Source organism: Argopecten irradians, chromosome 11 (genome assembly GCF_041381155.1).
Source record: "Argopecten irradians isolate NY chromosome 11, Ai_NY, whole genome shotgun sequence".
NCBI lineage: Eukaryota > Metazoa > Mollusca > Bivalvia > Pectinida > Pectinidae > Argopecten > Argopecten irradians.
Window position 1 is genome coordinate 8,605,489 of NC_091144.1, and position 20,772 is coordinate 8,626,260.

General features: G+C 33.5%; 1 protein-coding gene and 1 long non-coding RNA gene across 6 annotated transcripts; both read right to left on the reverse strand.

The window, feature by feature from the left end:
* Positions 1-577: 577 nt before the first annotated feature.
* On the reverse strand, positions 578-9,915 carry LOC138334690 (uncharacterized). Its single transcript, XR_011210134.1, has 3 exons — positions 7,138-9,915; positions 5,301-5,575; positions 578-5,016 (listed from the first exon to the last, which is right to left on the reverse strand). It is a non-coding gene; the product is annotated as an uncharacterized lncRNA (long non-coding RNA).
* Positions 9,916-10,205: 290 nt separating this feature from the next.
* Positions 10,206-19,843, reverse strand: LOC138334691 (uncharacterized). 5 transcript variants are annotated; one of them, XR_011210135.1, is made up of 4 exons: positions 19,516-19,843; positions 14,601-14,696; positions 10,721-11,678; positions 10,206-10,597 (listed from the first exon to the last, which is right to left on the reverse strand). XR_011210135.1 is itself a non-coding variant. In XM_069283355.1 (3 exons), the coding sequence occupies exons 1-3, from the start codon at positions 19,591-19,593 to the stop codon at positions 11,505-11,507; spliced, it is 348 nt and encodes a 115-aa protein (XP_069139456.1). In that variant the 5' UTR covers positions 19,594-19,843; the 3' UTR covers positions 10,206-11,504. The 5 variants fall into 5 exon arrangements, 3 of the variants coding, with proteins under 3 accessions (XP_069139456.1, XP_069139457.1, XP_069139459.1); XR_011210136.1 differs by lacking the exon at positions 19,516-19,843 and adding an exon at positions 16,099-16,247 and having other exon boundaries at positions 10,206-11,678; XM_069283355.1 differs by having other exon boundaries at positions 10,206-11,678.
* Positions 19,844-20,772: the final 929 nt, after the last annotated feature.

Consider the following 20,772-nt stretch of genomic DNA (forward strand, 5'->3'; position numbering starts at 1 on the left):
ATATTGAACTTTCCTTGCATTAGTTCTTGACTTGAATAAGTATTAGTGCATTTATTTTAGAATAAGATTTATTTCTTAAAACATTACTGATTCCTGTGCTCATTTTAAAAAGATAAAATACATTGCCAATGTTGATTTACATAAATTACAATTTCTCTCATTTTGCAGAATACGAAACTATCTTCGACTCATGATTCTTCATGTAGATTATATAAGCGGTTCTAAATGTATACATAATTTTGCTACCATTTCATTAAGTTCTAATAAAATACTTAAATATGTCAAACTGTGTCAATATCGTCATACAGTTTCTGAATAAATTGATGAATTAAGTCTTAAATTCATCTTTTGTAAACTAGCTATTTGATTATATATATTCAAACATTACTTTAAGTCAGCTCTGGATAAAATATCTTTAACATGTGACATTAATTTAAAAGAGTTTACAAAAGTTAATTGATCTAATATCTTTAACATGTGACATTAATTTAAAAGAGTTTACAAAAGTTAATTGATCTAATATCTTTAACATGTGACATTAATTTAAAAGAATTCACAAAAGTTAATTGATCTAATATCTTTAACATGTGACATTAATTTAAAAGAATTTACAAAAGTTAATTGATCTAATATCTTTAACATGTGACATTAATTTAAAAGAATTTAAGTTACTTGATCATTTACGTAATGTTATAAGGTTGTGCAAAACATAATTCTGCATTTTATTTCAATAGCAAGCTCGTCAAAGAGCATGAAATTGTTTGTATACTTTCTTAATTTAAGAATGCCTTTACAAAATTGCAAATGTCTTTTTCTATAACATTTGTATTTTCAAATCTTCACACTTTGTATGAGTATACATTTTCAAAAGAACTGGCATTACAAGTGAATTGAATATCAACAGGAATAGATAAGTTTCTTATAGATAGCAAACAGCAAACTCTTTCAGCAGTTTCCTTGCTTTAAAAAACTTAACATCAAAATTAAAAAAAAATTATATACCTAGATATGTATACCCTTCTAATAAATCTAATTCTGTATTAAATAACTGGAGTTATTGGATTGATTTACAATTTTGAGAATATTATGATTGTTCCCCTTGATTAAATAGGATTTGACGTTTGAATCTATTTGATGTTGATAAAATGATAATTTATTAATTAGGTTAAATAATAATTATAAAAAATTGGTTGTCATACAGGTATTGTAATTGCTTTACATTTCTATTCAGCATTATAAATGAGAAGCAGCAAACGACGGGATTCAAATCTTGCTGATACAAATGTACAATGATATAATACTCATGTATTCATATCCAAGGTTAAAAACCAGAGATAAGACCAACATAGTAAAAACTCTGGAAAACCTTCTGACAATATTGTAACATAAAACATTGTCACACCAGAAACATATGTTTTTGTCGACGGAAGATGGACCTCTGGTTTATACATTATAAGCATTTTCCCTCGGCTAACTTTAATTCATATTTTTGCATCAATACAAAGATTAAACATATCATGGTCATGATTTATGAAAGCATGAAATAAGAAAATTATACTTTAATTTTCGACAATCAGACATTCAAAACCGGAAGTGCATTTTGTATTACATTATTGTATCCAAGTTAAAATATTATTTTTTCTTTCCAAAGTCTACTAAAACCATCTGAAAATTATTGAACTTTTGTATCATATCAAAGTTATTCTCCTAAATTTAACTATTTAAGAGCATATCTAAAGAGCATATATATCGTTAGCCTATACAGAAGTACATGTGCCAATCTAAAAATGGCCAATATATATGTTTTAAGACCAAAAAATGCAGTACATACCGGTACATAGAAAACTCATGAATTTTTGTAGACACTTGATGATTATTAACAGATGCCTTAAGCGCTTTAATTCTTTTGAAATCATACATAAAAATTATATACACCTATTTGTTTCAAAATAAAATTCATAAATCCCATAATTTTGATTTTTTGTTCACTTATGTACCGATGATATCTACAGTACCTAGGTGATATTAGAAATAAAGTGAGATAGCTCCTTAATTGAATTTGTTATCAACGACAAATTAAGATAGTATAGTTTTAAATTGATCTATCTTGCTAAATCTTATTCCATATCATATTGATTTTCCAATGATTATTTTAATGACACACTTTTTTCAATGCTATTTTCTGGTCTACAAGGCAGATGGTCATAACAGCTCAAGCCAGTATGTGTAGAAGGACAATATTTTCAAAAATAAAAAAATATAATTTTTGAAGTTTATCTTAGAATTATTGACTAAAGAATATAGAAATGAAGTCCTTTGCAGTGAGAATGTGAATTAGTAGTTTTAGTGATAGGGTCAGTTCGTACGCGCCTCCCATGTCAGTCCCGTCTAGTCGATTGTGTCCTGTCAGTTGGGAGGTTTTTTGTCAATGTCTTGCAGAGTGAGTAAAAGGATTAAAGAACTTTACTTTTCTATATTCATTAATTGAATAATATAAAACGAAATTTGGAAAAGAAAGAAATTACCCAAAACAGGCCACACAATGACAATTTTTCCAAAGATTATGATCAAGAATTATTTTTCAAAACATACTTGTTATTGCAAGAGCAAAAAATGACCCTTCTGGCCTTCATAGACTAAAACATAACATTACTAAATGTGTCAATTTTAGAATCTGAAATTCTGAATTATTTGGAAAATATAAGTACAATGTAGTTTGAAATTAGAAAATCAAAGCAGAGACAAGAATTTGAATTTTTTATCTTCAGATGTTAGATTTTTTAGAATAAATAGATATAATTATAATGTATATTCTTAACCTTTAGACTTTATTTTAAAATGATGGGAGGTTTCTGTTATGATGAAAAAAAGGCATTTGTCTTTTATAAGAATAAACGTGCAAAAAATCTTTTGTCTCTCTTGACACTAGTTCACTAGGTAAGTCTCTTTATTTCGCAGAAATCTATCAAAAATAGTTTTCTCCTTCTACCATCATACTGATATGATCTAGTTGCAAAAAACATTAGGATGATCCACATACAGTATTTTTTCTCTATCAAAAACAGGAGCAGATGAATTAGTATTTTTCTTCAGTTACAAAAGTTACTTACACAATTACCACCATTGAAAAATTTGAGCTTCTTTTTTTATTTCAATACAAAAATATTAAAAATAATCAATTTTGTCCTGAAAGAAATCCATGGCACTATGCCCTATATGGAATGAAGTATTGATTTTGCATGTACCAAAAGCAAAATAAATGATTTAATATGTATTGTTGTATTGGAGACATACATACATCATTAACTATCATTTACCGTTCAAATAATAATGGGTATCGTTTATGCTCTGTCGGCGGTGGAACATCCCAGAGTAACAAAATTCAATGAAATATTTCATAAATGATTTTGGCACTAGTGTGAAAACCTTTTTATTAAATCGATCCTGGTATTAAGGATCTGCTCTGGTTAAAAGTCAAATTTGTCTGACTATACAAACGATAATCTAAAGCAATATTTTGCAAATTAGTTGTCTGATAATTTTAATATTCATGAAATTGACAAAACCAAAAGTTTGTTTTAAAGCAAAAATAATAACACACTGTCAACCCATATTTTTTCTCAGAACAACTGTGTATGTCACCGCTACCCCCTAAATTTTGAAGGTGAAAATACCTCGTTTTTGCCAGATTTAACGCTTCCCAAAAAAGTTCTGATGAACGACTTTTTCTAAGATTTTGCAGCTCAAAGTTGTTTCTAAAACCATCATAAAAACAGGGGGTCAGTGTGTTTGATATTTTGTCCCATTACAATTTTCTTTATTTTTCAGCTTTTCTTGTAAAAAATTCAAAGAAGTTGATCTTTCAGTAAAATGTAAAAAATAAAGACCAATATGTTATTATTCCCCCCTTAAATGCTTATCATTGACATCTCAGTGATCATACCAAACCGATTTACAACAAAAATTAACTCAATATATCTAAAACTGTTGTTGCACTGACAAACTAAGTAAAACTTTTGAAGCTAAAAAGGTAAAATTTCACCTCTCTACAAATTTAAAATGCAAAAAATGCACATTTTCAAAATGGCTGCCAAATCAGACTCATATGAAAAATTTACAACAAAAAGAAGTCTACTTCGTAACATATTTTTATATAGCAACTTGCTACAAATTAAAAGGTGAAACTAAGTTTTTAAAAATCTTTGATTAAAGATGAATCGAGACTTCAACGACGAGACGGAAACCTCACCAGAGCAAATCCATTAGTGGTATTCAGTTTGTATTTATAGTGTGTATAACTCGAGTATTGACCTTACAGTTTAATAATTCATTAACATCTTTATCTCTCTTTAATGAGTGAAAAAAAGAAATTGACTTTGATTTAATTTACTAAATTTCATAACAGTACCTGAATGGAAAGGTACCGGTATCTGCCAATCACTATTTGTCACTATCGGGGATCGTCTGCCATTGGGTGTCAATATCCTGATAATTGACACTATCTTGATGGTATCACTATCGAACATTTTGGATTGTCAACAGGAGTCACCAGACTTCCTTCTTTTGAAACGAGATAAGAGCCAGGCACCAAATGAGGTGCAGATACTGGAGTTGCCATTCGGGTTGTCACTATCCTGGTGGTTGTTACGATCCAATGGTGTCACTATCTTCATGGTTGTCAAATTTCTGGCTATAGGTTCGAATCCCATGTGGGGCAGTTGCCAGGTACTGTTCACTGGCCAGTGATTTTTCCCCGGGAACTCCGGCTTTCCTCCACCAACAAACCTGACGCATCCTTACATGACGCTGGCTCTTACTATTCTGATGGTTTCCACTAACCTCATGGTGGTCACTATCCTGACGGATGTCACTAACTTGATGGTATCACTTTCCTCCGATGCCTACCGTTTTGGGTTTGCCAACAAGAGTCACCAAACTAAAACTTCCTTGTCTTGGATTGAACAGCCAATGAGTACAGAGCCTTGCAGAACCCCAAAAGTGGTCAAGATACTGCAGCTGTCATTGGAGAGAAATAGTGAAATCATTCAGTAATGTGGAAATCATGATATGACATGTTTATGGTTTCTTTTTAAAGATTGCGGTTACAAAATTCCACTATTAAAAGATAGCTGCACGTTAGCTACTTCGCAGACATATTTTCCCCAAATTACTACTCAAGGGTACTAGGGAAACATATATAAAGATAGTATGTTGATTCGAAATAACATGAGCAATAAAACTGCAATTTAACCTTACAATTAGATGTAAGCTTTACACATGAGGTTTTATAGTAAATGTACCTGTTTGGAGCTCTGCTAATCACTAATGGTCACCATCACGGAACGTCTGCCATCGGGCATCTCTATCCTGATGGTTGTCATTTTTTTGATGGTGTCGCTGTAATTCTGATGGTTTTCAATATACTGGTTGTCACTATCATGGTGATCATCACAATCCGAAGATGCCAATTATTTTGAATTACCAATAACAGTTACAATAATAAAACTCTTTTCTTGGGGGTGAACAGCCACTTAGAAGAGTTATGAACCTCGTTGATCACCAAAAGATACTGCAGCTGCCATTTGGGGAAAAAAAGTGAAATCAGTTAGTTTGGTGAAAATTATATGATATGATTGAACCCAGTGGTTACAAACTTAACTATTCAAATTCAAATTAGCTGTCTGTTAGCTATTTTAGACATATGAGCCCCAATATTCAATGTGCTCAACAAGGGTACTAGGGAAACCTTTATTCTTGCATGAAAATTGAGAGAGATCCCTTTGTAGTTTTGATAAATTATTAATGGACACAAGAATTCCACGGAAGTGGATGTGTCGCCTGCACAGTATCACAAAAAATAGTTATTTACAGTTGAAAATATTGTTAATTATTAGGTGAAGTTATCAAGTCTCGTAACTCTTGCAAATATGGATGGATTTGGACCAGCATCAAACCACTCCGAGATCTTATTAATCAATATACCAAAGGACTAGATACGGTAATGGCTCTTTTTGGCCCCTAAATCTACCAAAATTCAAATTAAGTATTTAGAAATTAACTTGCTGCGTTTGAAATATTGACAGAAAGTATGTTTTTGCTTTATAACCATGGTAACTTTGCATAAATTATGCAAATTTGAAAATTTGGTCAATTTTGGCATATTGTTTTGATAGTTTTTCTTTTAAAAGCAATGGAGCGCAACCTAGAACAAACTTTATATTTTACAGGAATTAGCAGACACGAAGAATACATCATTTTGAGAAATATAAAGTTTGTTCTAGAATGTGCTCTATGTTTACTAGATGAAAAACTGCATTAAAAAGGTCAATTTTGATGAAATTTTCACATTTTGCATAATTTATGTGTAATAAAAATGGTTGCCATGGCAACTAGAACTGCTATAATACCTAATAACACTATCAAATATGTCGTGTATGTAGTTAAGATTTGAAATGCAATATTTACATCTTAAAATAACAGACTTTAAAAAATAGCGGATTTGGGGGCCACAAAAGACCCTTACCATACCTAGTCCTTTGGTAGAAATTGGACAATAAATACTAAAGTTATCTAGTGAAAACCATGGATTTATCTGTTTTGACAATTTTAAAGTCGCATTACTCTTGGAAATATTGATGGATTTTGACAATTATTGAACTCATCCGAGATCACATTGATAAAAAGCAATATACCAAATGGTTGAAATTCGACAATAAATACTAAAGCTATTAAGTGGAAACCATGGAGTTATCTTTTTTGACAATTTTAAGGTCCCGTATCTCTTGTAAATATTGACAGATATTGACAATTATCGAACTCGTCTCAGATCTTATCAATATAAGGCAATGAACCTTTGGTTGAAATCAGACATTAAATATTTAAGTTATCGCACGGAAACCATTTCCCAGGCGCCGACAGAGCAGACATAGTGATACCTAAGTATTTCCCTTGCATTGTAGGCGACACAAAAATGATGGACGAACGGACGCTGGTCCAAGGATAAAAGATAATTTGAATGACCCACCACTTGATGTTGATGGGCACAAAATACACACATGCAGTTGCAATAACACTGTAGTTTAATTTTACAATTCAATTATAGCTTTTTTTAATATGAGTTTTTAATAGTAAATGTACCTGAATGGAGCTCTGCTTATCACCTATGGTCACCATTACGGAACGTCTGCCATCGGGTGTCATTATTCTGATGGTTCTCAATATCGATGGTTATCCCTATCCTGAAGGTTGTCTCTATCCTGATGGTTGTCACTGTCCTGATTGAATCACTATCCTGGTCCAGATGCTCTGCTAAGCATTATGGGTCGCTATCAAAGAACGTTTGCTATCTAGTGTCACTGTCCTGATGGTTGTCGCATATCTTCATGGTATCACTATCCTGATGGTTGTCACTGTCCTGATTGAATCACTATCCTGGTCCAGATGCTCTGCTAAGCATTATGGGTCGCTATCAAAGAACGTTTGCTATCTAGTGTCACTGTCCTGATGGTTGTCGCATATCTTCATGGTATCACTATCCTGGTGGTTGTCTCTATCCTGATTGAATCACTGTCCTGGTCCAGATGCTCTGCTAAGCATTATGGGTCGCTATCAAAGAACGTTTGCTATCTAGTGTCACTGTCCTGATGGTTGTCGCATATCTTCATGGTATCACTATCCTGGTGGTTGTCTCTATCCTGATTGAATCACTGTCCTGGTCCAGATGCTCTGCTAGGCATTATGGGTCGCTATCAAAGAACGTTTGCTATCTAGTGTCACTGTCCTGATGGTTGTCGCATATCTTCATAGTATCACTATCCTGAAAAATATGAAAATATTTAAAATTAGTATGACATCAGGATCATGTCATGTATTGCCATTGTGAATTTTTTTATTTACAATATTTACATTTTTATTTACAATATTAACATTTTTTTTTTATTTTTTTTTTTTTTTTTTTTTTTTTTTTTTTTTTTTTTTTTTTTTTTTTTTTTTTTTTTTTTTTTTTTTTTTTTTTTTGTTTTTTTTTTTGGTTTTTTTTTTGTTTTTTTTTTCATTTTTTTCATAAAAACACAATTTTAATACCCCAGAACATTTATACATTTGAAAGCTGCCAAGGTTGGGGCCTTGGGGTCAGCCTTTTAAATATAAACAGATGTCCCCTCACAGGGGGGCTTTCATTCGTCACATGTTAACACTAAAGATCTTTCTAACTAACTTTCTTTCTAACTTTCTTACAAACTTTCTTAAAACTTTCTTACAAACTTTCTTACAAACTTTCTTTCTAACTTTCTTACAAACTTTCTTAAAACTTTCTTACAACTTTCTTACAACTTTCTTTCTAACTTTCTTACAAACTTTCACAAACTTTCTTACAAACTGTCTTTCTAACTTTCTTACAAACTTTCTTAAAACTTTCTTACAAACTTTCTTTCTAACTTTCTTACAAACTTTCTTACAAACTTTCTTTCTAACTTTCTTACAAACTTTCTTACAAACTTTCTTACAAACTTTCTTACAAACTTTCTTTCTAACTTTCTTACAAACTTTCTTACAAACTTTCTTTCTAACTTTCTTACAAACTTTCTTACAATCTTTCTTACAAACTTTCTTTCTTACTTTCTTACAAACTTTCTTACAAACTTTCTTACAATCTTTCTTACAAACTTTCTTTCTTACTTTCTTACAAACTTTCTTACAATCTTTCTTACAAACTTTCTTTCTTACTTTCTTACAAACTTTCTTTCTAACTTTCTTACAAACTTTCTTTCTAACTTTCATTTCTTTTTTTACATACAATTTAATTCTACAACTTCTCTACCTGTTGTCCTGGATTTAGATGGCATTGTGCGGGAACGGGGAAGGAGGAGTTTGCAAGGGCAAATGGATACTTTAGATACCTTAAATACTTTAATGTGATACTTTAAGGTCGACCCGAAAGTTCAGAATAACCTAACACTTTCGCAGAAACTTGCCTAAATTTCCAATATGGTCCCAACCAAGTGTTTTTTTCGGGGCCTATGCAAAATCCAAGATGGCCATTACAGTGTCCATTATTTAAAACTACTTCTACTAGTATGATTTAGTAATACTTGTCTGAAATTATCCGGACATGATTTCAAACATATGCTATTTTTTGGATTGATCCGAAATCAAAGATGCCTACCCTGACCACCATCTTCTATCTATCCACGCAACATGTCTAAAACGATCCTGACATTGTCCTTACCAAGTGTACTTTAAAATAAATTTTGAACGATGGGCACAAAAATTGCCATCTTGTAAAAAAAATTCTTTTCCTTTTTCAATGGAGCCAAGGTTGTTAAATGACTTTATGGTCTCCTGTATTTTAATTAGGGACCTTTCACCTTTTGATGACCAGTTCAAATCCCACGTGGGGCAGTTACCTGGCATTCATTGCTGGTCAACGGCATTTCTTCACCGATGACCCTGGCTGTTAATTTGGTCAACTGCGAGTGTACATATAGAAAGTAGCGGTTAGAATGTTATTTACTAAATGCGTGCTTAATTGTGCTAGGGTATATGGGAAGGGTAATGTGAGTATTGTTAGGGACAGGGACGAAATATTCCTATTAACTACTTTCTGTACACTTCAGTTGAGTCAAAATTAAAGCATTGCAGTCGTATCACTGCAAGTGTTCAGTGTCCTCAAAATCTTAAGTTATACCTCAAATAACAATAATTGGGTCACTGCAAGTGGTCAGTGTCCTCAAAACCTTAAGTTATTCCTCAAATAACAATAATTGGGCCACTGCTAAGTGGTCAGTGTCCTCAAGATCTCAAGTTATACCTCAAATAACAATAATTGGGTCACTGCTAAATGGTCAATGTCCTCAAAATCTCAAATTATACCTCAAATAACAATAATTGGGTCACTGCAAGTGGTCAGTGTCCTCAAAATCTATTATACCTCAAATAACAATAATGGTCACTGCAAATGTCCTCAAAATCTCAAATTATACCTCAAATAACAATAAATTGGGTCACTGCAAGTGGTCAGTGTCCTCAAAATCTCAAATTATACCTCAAATAACAATAATTGGGTCACTGCTAAGTGGTCAGTGTCCTCAGGATCTCAAGTTATACCTCAAATAACAATAATTGGGTCACTGCAAGTGGTAAATGTCCTCAAAATCTCAAATTATACCTCAAATAACAATAATTGGGTCACTGCTAAGCGGTCAGTGTCCTCAAGATCTTAATTTATACCTCAAATAACAATAATTGGGTCACTGCTAAGTGGTCAGTGTCCTCAGGATCTCAAGTTATATCTCAGATAACAATAATTGGGTCACTGCAAGTGGTCAGTGTCCTCAAGATCTTAAGTTATTACCTCAAATAACAATAATTGGGTCACTGCTAAGTGGTCAGTGTCCTCAAAATCTCAAATTATACTTCAAATAACAATAATTGGGTCACTGCAAGTGGTCAGTGTCCTCAGGATCTCAAGTTATACCTCAAATAACAATAATTGGGTCACTGCTAAGTGGTCAGTGTCCTCAGGATCTCAAGTTATACCTCAAATAACAATAATTGGGTCACTGCAAGTGGTCAATGTCCTCAAAATCTCAAATTATACCTCAAATAACATTAATTGTGTCACTGCAAGTGGTCAGTGTGTCCTCAGGATCTTAAGTTATACCTCAAATAACAATAATTGGGTCACTGCAAGTGGTCAGTGTCCTCAAAACCGTAGTTATACCTCAAATAACAATAATTGGGTCACTCTAAGTGGTCAGTGTCCTCAAAACCTTAAGTTATACCTCAAATAACAATAATTGGGTCACTGCTAAGTGGTCAGTGTCCTCAATATTTTGTGATGTATTTCAATTAACACCTTATTGGGATCACTGCATAAGTTCAGTGTCCCACAAAAACTTTAAACCTTAAAACTATATTTATTGTATACCAATTTACAATACCAATAGACCAAAATTTCAGAAATTTCTCAAGAATTTAAAAAGTGGACACTTGCAGCCATCTTAGAATGCAATCCTGAAAAAAAAAACCTTTATACACACTCCAAAGAGTATGTCTGTCAAAACCTTATAGCATTACATGATATACCTCAAATAACCGGAAGTTGTATCACTACACATGTTCATGTGTTCCTCACAACCTACCACATAACCATATCACTGAATGCATTCCGTATCCCAAAAAATCTTATAAAAATGTACCTCAAACAACCTTAAGTTGTAATAATAGTAATTCGAAACGGAGCAAAAACAATGTCCCTTCTTCGTTTAGGGTACAAAGTATGGAACGGAATTTGGGAGGAAATTACCATTGACCAAATCATCTAAATGGGGATTGATCTTAAATGTTGTAATGAACAACCAATTAATGGTGTATACTACTGTATACATTTTTGGGTGAGGGACAGGAATTGGGACGATTTTTGAGGGGTTACCACATCCTCAAGCAACATCATTCCATGGACAAACAGATAAAGGATATTACATTACAATACATTATATATGACATCACATAACGTAATCCTTATGCCAAGCTGGTCTGCGGGTGGTACGACCAGATCTGCGGATAGGAACAGGTGATGCGGGGACTGGTACTGCGGGGACAACAGAGCTGGAGCTAGGCTGGTCAGCAGCAGGGACAGGGAAAACCTCTCCTCGGCAGCAGCAGGTAGCGTACACAACCTGCAAGATCACAAGTACACAGTTCAGTAAACAAGTATAGGCGCATATTACAAAATATTCAGCAGATATACAAGAGAGAATATTGCTGAAATATTGGCCAGATATGTTCATGGTTTATCAAAAAATGATATCATTTATGAATATGAAAGACTCGTGAGTATGTGAATATGAAGGATATGGATATACCAGTAATCAACTTGAGGGCAAAGAACGATATTTATTTGTACGTCACAATTTATTTTTAAAAAATGTACGTACATTTTTTGATCCCGAGTGCAGATTATCCTTATTCTTCCTACACATACATAATATGTATATGAAAGGAACCAAGGATTTTATAAGTGAGACCATATACGTCCTTGAAGGAACCATGGCACAAATAACTTCTCCAAATATTGTATTAGATTTGTGTTCTCAGCCATGTTCCTTTTTGCTCAATTTTGACCAATTGTATTCCATGGCGGCCATCGTGGTTACTGGTCTATAAAAGTTGCACAAAAAAATGACCTCAAAATAATTTTAGCCGCTAGTAACACTTTAAAAACTGCTAACGGATCCCTGCTGAGCAGTGAATAAAGAGAGATAACTCTTACTGGTTTTAGAAAATTTGAAACCGTGACGTTATTTTACTCATAATTATGGTATTTTTCACTTTAAAAATTTAGAATCTGATTTAAACATCTTTGATGCTGGTCAAAAAAGATTAAACCGGTCGACACATCTGCAGGTCACCAGAAATGACCTCACGAAATTTCATGGCGATCCGACTTAAAGTTTGAGAAAATGGTCAGACAAAGTCCCGGCAGAAAAAAGAAGACCCAGAAGAAGAATAACTTATTAAGTCAGCTAATGTATCAAGAAAATATGTAAGAATCTGAATATAACCTTAACTTGTTAAATAAACTAGATAGACCATTCATACCTAGTCATATTCATATTTTATTTAAAAGTATTAAGGAATGTGAACACAACGTATTTTTGTCTAATTGAAAAAATAACGGAGAGGAAATGGAAGCAACAAGCACGTCTTTAGAAACATGCTTACACTGGAAAAAACTAATATAAAAATACCTTTTCAAATTACCAAAGATACATCAATACAATGGTTCCAGTATAGACTACAACATTGTATATACATACTCCCTTTGAATAATTACTTAAAAATTATAAATATTTCTGAAATAAATTTTGTAATATCTGTAATACAGAAGTTGAAACCAAAGACCACCTGTTTTGGTATTGTCAGAAATCTTTCCATATATGTAAAAACTAATAATGTTATGGGACTTAAATTAGAAACAGTACATGTTTTGGTATTGTCGAAAATCCTTCCAAATATGGCAAGATATGAAAAGAAAACTAATAATGTTAAAAAACTAATTTTGTTATGGAATTTAAATTAGATACAGTACTCTTTGGTGAGACTGATAGTTTGTCAATACCACTCAATTTTGATATTCTATAATAAATTATGAAGTTTTGTATTTTTTCCTGCATCATGAAAAAAAAAAAAATACATAAATATGGAAGGTTTGACGGAGTTTTTGTTTACAAAAAATGAAGTTGGAAAAAAAACTGTCAATACCAAATAGGTGTATTGAGAAATTTGATCAAATATGGATCAATTGGAAATACATTTTTGAATAGTTCTTGAAATATGCCAATCAATGTTTGTATGATGTTTTATGTTGTAGTACTTTAATATGTATGATTTGAATTCTTTTTGGTTTGTTTGTGTATTGTCTATAATTCTTTCTATGTGTGTGTGTTTTTTTTCTATTTTGTGTTTGTTGATACAAACATTACATTCTCTCTACTACAATTATTAATAAAAAACAATAAATTCTAAATCATTGTTAACAGAATACTCAATACACATGTAATTTTCTTGCATATGCATGTCCCTTCAACTAAAATGGCTTTCAAAATTTATCTGTAAAAATTACATTTATATTGGTGCATGCTTTGCGAGGACAATATTGTTCGAGGAGTTGATCTCAGGGCACCTAGCTCTGGTAGCTGCAATATTGTAGCTCAAAAGACTTTTTGACAGAAAATGGTGTCGTCTTTAGAGCTAAAATTGGTGCCTATTAATTTACTGCTAATGGAGCAAAGTAATGATTATACAAACCATTATAAAACGTTTGTTTGCATTTTTATTGTAATTGTTTGATATCGCTTACCTTCTAGGCAATAAAACTGAACCACATAAAATATCAAATTCTCATCGAGGCATTATTTTTTTACATAATACATATGAAGGTCTTTCTGAAGGGAATTTATACGGCAAGTCCACAAATTGTGAATTTGACGTCTTGTGAGCGGTACGGTAGATATTAAGAATGGTAGTTATGTTTGTTTTGGACAAAAAATCATATGCAAATGCATGTATACGCATAAAATAATTTGAAACCTACAAAAAAGTAAAGAAAACGATGCCCGAGTGATTTTCGGAGGCAGTGCTCCACTACGACACATAAGGACCAATTCGTACCCAGCCGAAAGGTATAGTAGGCCGGGTACGTATATTCGTTCTACCAGCTCTGGCAGCTCTTACCAAAACACTAATGTTTATGTATATACACATCATATACCGCGGGGGGGGGGGGGGGGAATAAAATATTTGTACTGTAAAAAAAAAAAAAAAAAAACACACACACACAATAAGTTCCTACTCCAAAAAAAAAAAAAACACAACACACACACAATAGTCCTACTCCATTGGGGACTTACAAATTGTGAACTATATGACCCTGAGGTTTCTGCAAATTTCTAATGAATTTGGTTAAGTGGTTTAGGAGAAGTCGTCGAAGATATAAATTGTTTATCGCTATACAAACAGAAGGCGATTAGGTTAAGTCTCACGTGACCTGAACACTTTTTCACGGTAGGGAATAATGAATTTTACATCTAAAATCTTACCACAGCCTCCGCAAGAGAAAGTCCACGGCTAACCACCACTGCGAGCGACGTCGCAACCCGGTCAACCAAACTGCGGAAGGAAGTGTAAAACACAACCTGCAAGAACAAGAACGACAGAAGTTCAGATAAGATAGTAAAAACACGACAAACATCAACAATTGCTTTAGATTTATACCGGGCGTGTGTAATATTATGAAAAAACACATGGACAATATCAAGATTTTCTTAGGATTTCTTTGAAATGGGGAGAATCCATTGCTGTTAATTTATCGAAACCCTATACATATATGCTTGCATACATACCAAGCTGGATACACATTCCCTAGGTGAAGGACACATGGCAAATGATGAGTGACCTTATAAACCTATTTCATTTGTCTAGGAAGCTGTTCCTGTTATTTACATCACAGGGATCTGAGAATTAGTTACAGATTATATATAATCATGGACCCACCAGAGTACTCCAAGACCATTTTTAAACGTTTTAGGGGTCTAGATAAAAAAAAACGATCATGTGATTTGCATATACATGTATTGGAAATTGACTTGCAGTCGCGTTTTTTTTCCAAATTGATTTCTCAATGGCGGGATATCCCAGTTGTACAATACTTATATGAACTGACTCTATAGTACTTATATATTTCGCTGGTAAACATACAATTGTATCTATGTAGTGTTGAGAGTTGGTGAACATACAATTGTATCTATGTAGTGTTGAGAGTTGGTGAACATACAATTGTATCTATGTAGTGTTGAGAGTTGGTGAACATACAATTGTATCTATGTAGTGTTGAGAGTTGGTGAACATACAGCGTTGGTGAACATACAATTGTATCTATGTAGTGTTGAGAGTTGGTGAACATACAATTGTATCTATGTAGTGTTGAGAGTTGGTGAACATACAATTGTATCTATGTAGTGTTGAGAGTTGGTGAACATACAATTGTATCTATGTAGTGTTGAGAGTTGACACTGCAATACAAGGAAAAAACACCAGCACATAACGTTACACAACTACATATAAAGGATGTATGTACATTATCGTATTTTTTGTATTTAATCGAAGCAGTTTGTGCGTTTCTGAAACCTTGTACAATTTACCTGTACTCAAAACAATATACATCTGGTATGTATCACAATTTAAAGACCAAATCAATGTACGTTACTATTCATTCATCTTTGTAATCGCAAACATTTACAATGATCGAACATTGTACAAACGATCTAGAATAAGATGAAAAACAAGTACCATGACCTTATTCCGTGCAGATAAACCTACCATATCGAACGGTCAAAGATTGTCTTGTAGTTCAAGTTTGTTAACATGTCTGCCATCTTGAAACAGTCACAATTGCTAAACCGACAATTGCCGAAGCGTTTCGTAGATAGGGCCACAGGGACCTGGCACAAATATCTAACCAACAATAATATATATGGTTGGAATTACTTCCTTGTCCCATATTTACCATTTGCAGTAATACGTATCCAACAGACTTACGTTTGATTGGATCTCGTGTCATCTGGAAAATCCTGTTGATATTACTTCTTTGACCCCTATATATGTATTATAGTATTAAGGGTATGAACTCTACGGTAGAGAAAAACAGACATATTTTTTGTATCCGAGTTGTTTTTATAAACGGGCTCTACATATAAGTGACGCATATCTAACATTAAAAAGAAATAATTGATACTATGAAACATGTATATACTATTGACTATAAATTTGTGTTAGGTCCCTGTGCTTAGACTTGCACATCTAAAATGTTTGTGTTTTCCCGTGCGAAGTTGATCGGGTCACGACAATTACGGAAGCGTTTCGTATGTTCACTGGAGTTTGACGTTCTGTCAATAATATATAGTTGAAATATATATATATATATATAAATACCTCTATATACTATTTTATATAATGACTTATGTATAGTATAAATATATATAAAAAACAACTTTATCCTATTTTATATAGTATATAGGGGTATTTTTTATATTTTTTTATACTATATATTATTAACAGAACGTCAGACTCCTGTGGTATGTGCCTTTAGCCTATACATTGTAGCTTCTAGTATATCGATCGGGTCAAGAAAATGTTTTCCGGAGTTTCCGTGAATTTATTGTGCGCCACATTAATTATTTCATATTTTTTTCAAAACTTCACATTTGGTGTCATTAACGTATTACCTAGTTTTGTTTTAGCCAACATTTTATGCAGGGATCTAGAGAACGTGGCAATTTTCTTGTAAATGTTTGCGATTACCAGACGGTCACCTGAGTGCTGCTACAGAAAGAGCATTGCAAAGTTGGTTCAAATCTGTAAAAAGTATTTATGAATCAGAATAAACTTTAAAGTTGAACCTTCGTATTAGAATTTTTATTTTCTTGTTTTTCATTATGATAGTAAGTGTATTATGTTACCAAACCTTATGCTTAAAATTCCAATTTGCTTTGCCAACGTTAAACAACAAAACCAAACTAGAAGTCAGTCAGTGTCAGTGATTTTATAAATTTCACTTTTTTATCTATGAAGAGTATTTGGTTCCATCAAACCTGTGAATTCAGAAGCAGATTTTTGAAATTTAAGCCATTTTGACCCATTTTGGCCCAGCCCCTCTGGTCCCTGGGGGTCAGCCAGGACCAATATGGATATGGTGTTAAAATGCTATTTCGTGGCTAATAATTCTAACCCAGTTTGACTCATTTCCTATTAAAACTAAGCAAATAATGTTCAAAAATGTATTTTTCCTATATAAACTATAGTAAATTTGACCCTTCCCCAGGGGAAAGTCTGAGATCCCAGGGCCATGAAATTCACAATTTTTGTAAAGGGCCTGATGACCTTCCAATCTATGAAGAGTATCTGGTTCCATCAAATCTGTGAATTCAGAAGAAGATTTTTGAAGTTTTAGCCTATTTGACCCCTTTTGGCCCCGCCCCTAAGGCCCCTGGGGGTCGGCCAGGACCGATATGGATATGACGATAAAATGCTGTCACAGGCTAAAAATTCAAACCCAGTTTGGCTAATTTCCTATGAAAAATAAGCAAATAACATTCATAAATGTGTTTTTACTATATAAACTATAGTAAATTCGACCCCCTCCCCAGGGGGAAATATGAAACCCCAGGGTCATATAATTCACAATTTTTGTAAAGGACCTTAAGACCTCTCCATCTATGAAGAGTATTTGATTCTACCAGTTCCAGAATTTCAGAAGAAGATTTTTGAAGTTTTAGCCTATTTGACCCCTTTTGGCCCCACCGCTAAAGGCCCCTAGGAGTCGGTCATGGAAAACTTGTTAATAGGATTCAATGGCCATTTCATAGGGATAATTCTGACAACATTTAACTAATTTTCGATTATAAATGACCAAATAATGCTCCAAAATGTGTTTTCACTATATAAACTATAGTAAACTTAGGAGGAAGAGACCCTAGGGTCATGTAATTCACAATTTCTGGAATTTGAAGTTTTAGCCTATTTGACCCCTTTTGGCCCCACCCCTCAGGCCCTGGGACCATATAATTCACAATTTTGGCTATCAAAAGTTTCTGCAAAATTTCAACAAATTTGGTTCAGTAGTTTTGGAGAAGAAGTAAATTGTTTATCGCTGCACGACGGACGACGACGGACAAAAGGCGATTAGAATAGGTCACTAAAAACTGAAAAGTTACCTATATTGTACCTTTAACAGAGGTCTATCTAAAGTTTACATGTATACTATGATATATTGTCAATCTCCTTATTTATTACATATAACTAACAATATTCAGCATCAAAATTACATCAGCCACCTATTTCAATCATTCGCTAAGTGGAATTAAAGTTATAGTAATAGCACAGGCGTTTGGCTCTATAGACATTTTCTCCATATATATATGTATGATACTGTACAGTATTACATAAAGAGAGCAAAATGTCTATAGAGCCAAATGCCTGTGGTAATAGTAAGTATACCTAACAGGCTTTACAACCTTTAGAAGTATTTATACATGTACAGTATCTTTACTATACGAGTTTGAATGTATAATTAAGAAAAAAGCACAGACCACATACTCGACTGATGAAGTTCATGCTTACTTCCCACATGTTTCTGGCATCATAGGCTTATTCTGTATTTGGACTAATCCTAACACAGGTACTTGACACAAAATGTACCACTCAATCTCACATAAATTGTTTATACATCATCTTCTATTTCAATCAGTCGTTAAGTGTAATTATAACTTTATTAATATTAAAATATTTTTAAAATCAGAATCATCTATTATATATATATTAAACGTTGGTTGGAAAGTGTACAATGTATCATCTGCTTGACTAATAAACTGGGACCACTTATGATATTTCACAGTACCTACTGATTAGGACAAAATATGTCTGTTGAGGGTTACATTGGCAAAACATTGGGTCGGTAGGTAGGGATTTCTTTTTTTTTATATTTTCTTGTCAAGTTCAGATGCAATAGCCAATAGCGAGCTGTTTTCTAAACGATATATGGCTAATATTTATCAATAAAATTATATTACTAGAACTATACTAAAAGCTTGGGGGTCACAAAAGACCCTTACCATACCTAGTCCTTTACATATTTTTCATAATGAATTTTATTGTTTGTCCTTGTCAAGCATTTAACTAAATATAGATCAAAATCGGAATTTGTCGTTGGATGCAGAATAAAAGAATTTTATGTCACAATTGCAAAGCCAACATGATAAGATTTTACATAGACCGACCAGATTTTCTTTAGCCTCGGGCCACCTTAAACCGTGAACCACTGCCGTGAATATGAGAAGTCTTCATAAGTCGAAATAACTTGTTCCCGACCATTGTTCTTATACAGATAAAAAATGTTTTAAATAAGAAAATAACTTAAAACTTTAGTCTGGACTAGGAATAAAAACGAACGTTACATACCTTACCACAGTACACAAACTTGCCTAGACACTGAAGGATCACCTCCAATGCCAGGAAGAGCGCAACGAAGAGTTCCATGATGAATCTTGGATAGGTATAGCAAAGAGCGTGCAGTATCGTCAGAGAAAATCTGAGAAGTGGGCAGAGATCTGGCGCCAATTTCAGAACCAACAATAGTCCTCGTGCCACGTGACCAGCATATTCAATCCAGCCAATAGGATACTACGACCGGTTAGTGAAAAGTGGTCAACTCACCATATCACGGGGATCACACAGGGATACGAGAATTACTGATTTCTGATTTAGACCTTTAAAACGTCTAAATATGTCTTAGGGCACTCTGGTCTAAACTGTAACTAATTCTCAGATCCCTGTGGAGGATCGGGGAATTAGTTTAGAACGTTTCTAAATTTTAATTTAGATCCTTAAAATGCCCGATATTCCCAATGAACGTCTTAGAATAGTCTAAGACCTGGCATGAATTTCGAACAAACAGCATAAATATATCCAGACGTCCTGTGTCTTTCACCTGTTTTTTTTAGTATTTATCACATAGACTCTTACAATTAGAAAATTAGATAATTAGCAAATTGACCCACGATTTGTTTGTTTTTAAATCAAAACCATAAAATGATGCTATAGATACCATACGAATATCCTATCCAGTACATATTGTCAGAGAGGAAGTAATTTATATGAAAAAAGTAGCCCAATTCACCCTTTTGGCCCCGCCCCTCAAGCCCACGGGGGTCAGCCCAATCATTTGTGCAATTTTGAATCCCACCCTATAAGGATGCTACCATTGCATTAAGATTGCTATCCCATGCATAGTTTTTGAAAAGTCGTTTATAGGAAATAGCCAAATTGACCCCTTTTGACCCTGCCACTCGGTCCCCCATGGGATCAGCCTCGTCATTTGTACAATTTTGAATCCCCACTCTATAAGGATGCTACCATTGCATTATGAGTGCTCTTCCATGCTTAGTTTCAGAGAAGAAGTCGTTTATATGACGGGGAGTCAACCCCATCTTTTTTACAATTTAAATCCTCACACTATAAAGATGCTACCATTGCATTTTTAGTGCTCTCCCATGCTTACCTACAGAAGAAGTCGTTTACATGGAAATAGCCAAATTGACCCCTTTTGACCCCGCCCCTCAGACCCCCGTGGGTTCAGTCCCATCATTTGTACAATTTTGAATCCCCACCCTATAAGGATGCTACCATTGCATTAAGAGTGATATCCCATGCTTATAT

What these genes read in the sequence shown, in the direction of transcription:
- LOC138334691 (XM_069283355.1), bottom strand. Translation starts at nt 19,593, where the DNA reads ATGGAACTCTTCGTTGCGCTCTTCCTGGCATTGGAGGTGATCCTTCAG. An exon ending in AGTTTGTGTACTGTGGTAAG is followed by an intron (nt 14,697 to 19,515) that starts GTATGTAACGTT and finishes TTGTTCTTGCAG; the next exon opens with GTTGTGTTTTACACTTCCTT. An exon ending in TTTCTCTTGCGGAGGCTGTG is followed by an intron (nt 11,679 to 14,600) that starts GTAAGATTTTAG and finishes GTGATCTTGCAG; the next exon opens with GTTGTGTACGCTACCTGCTG.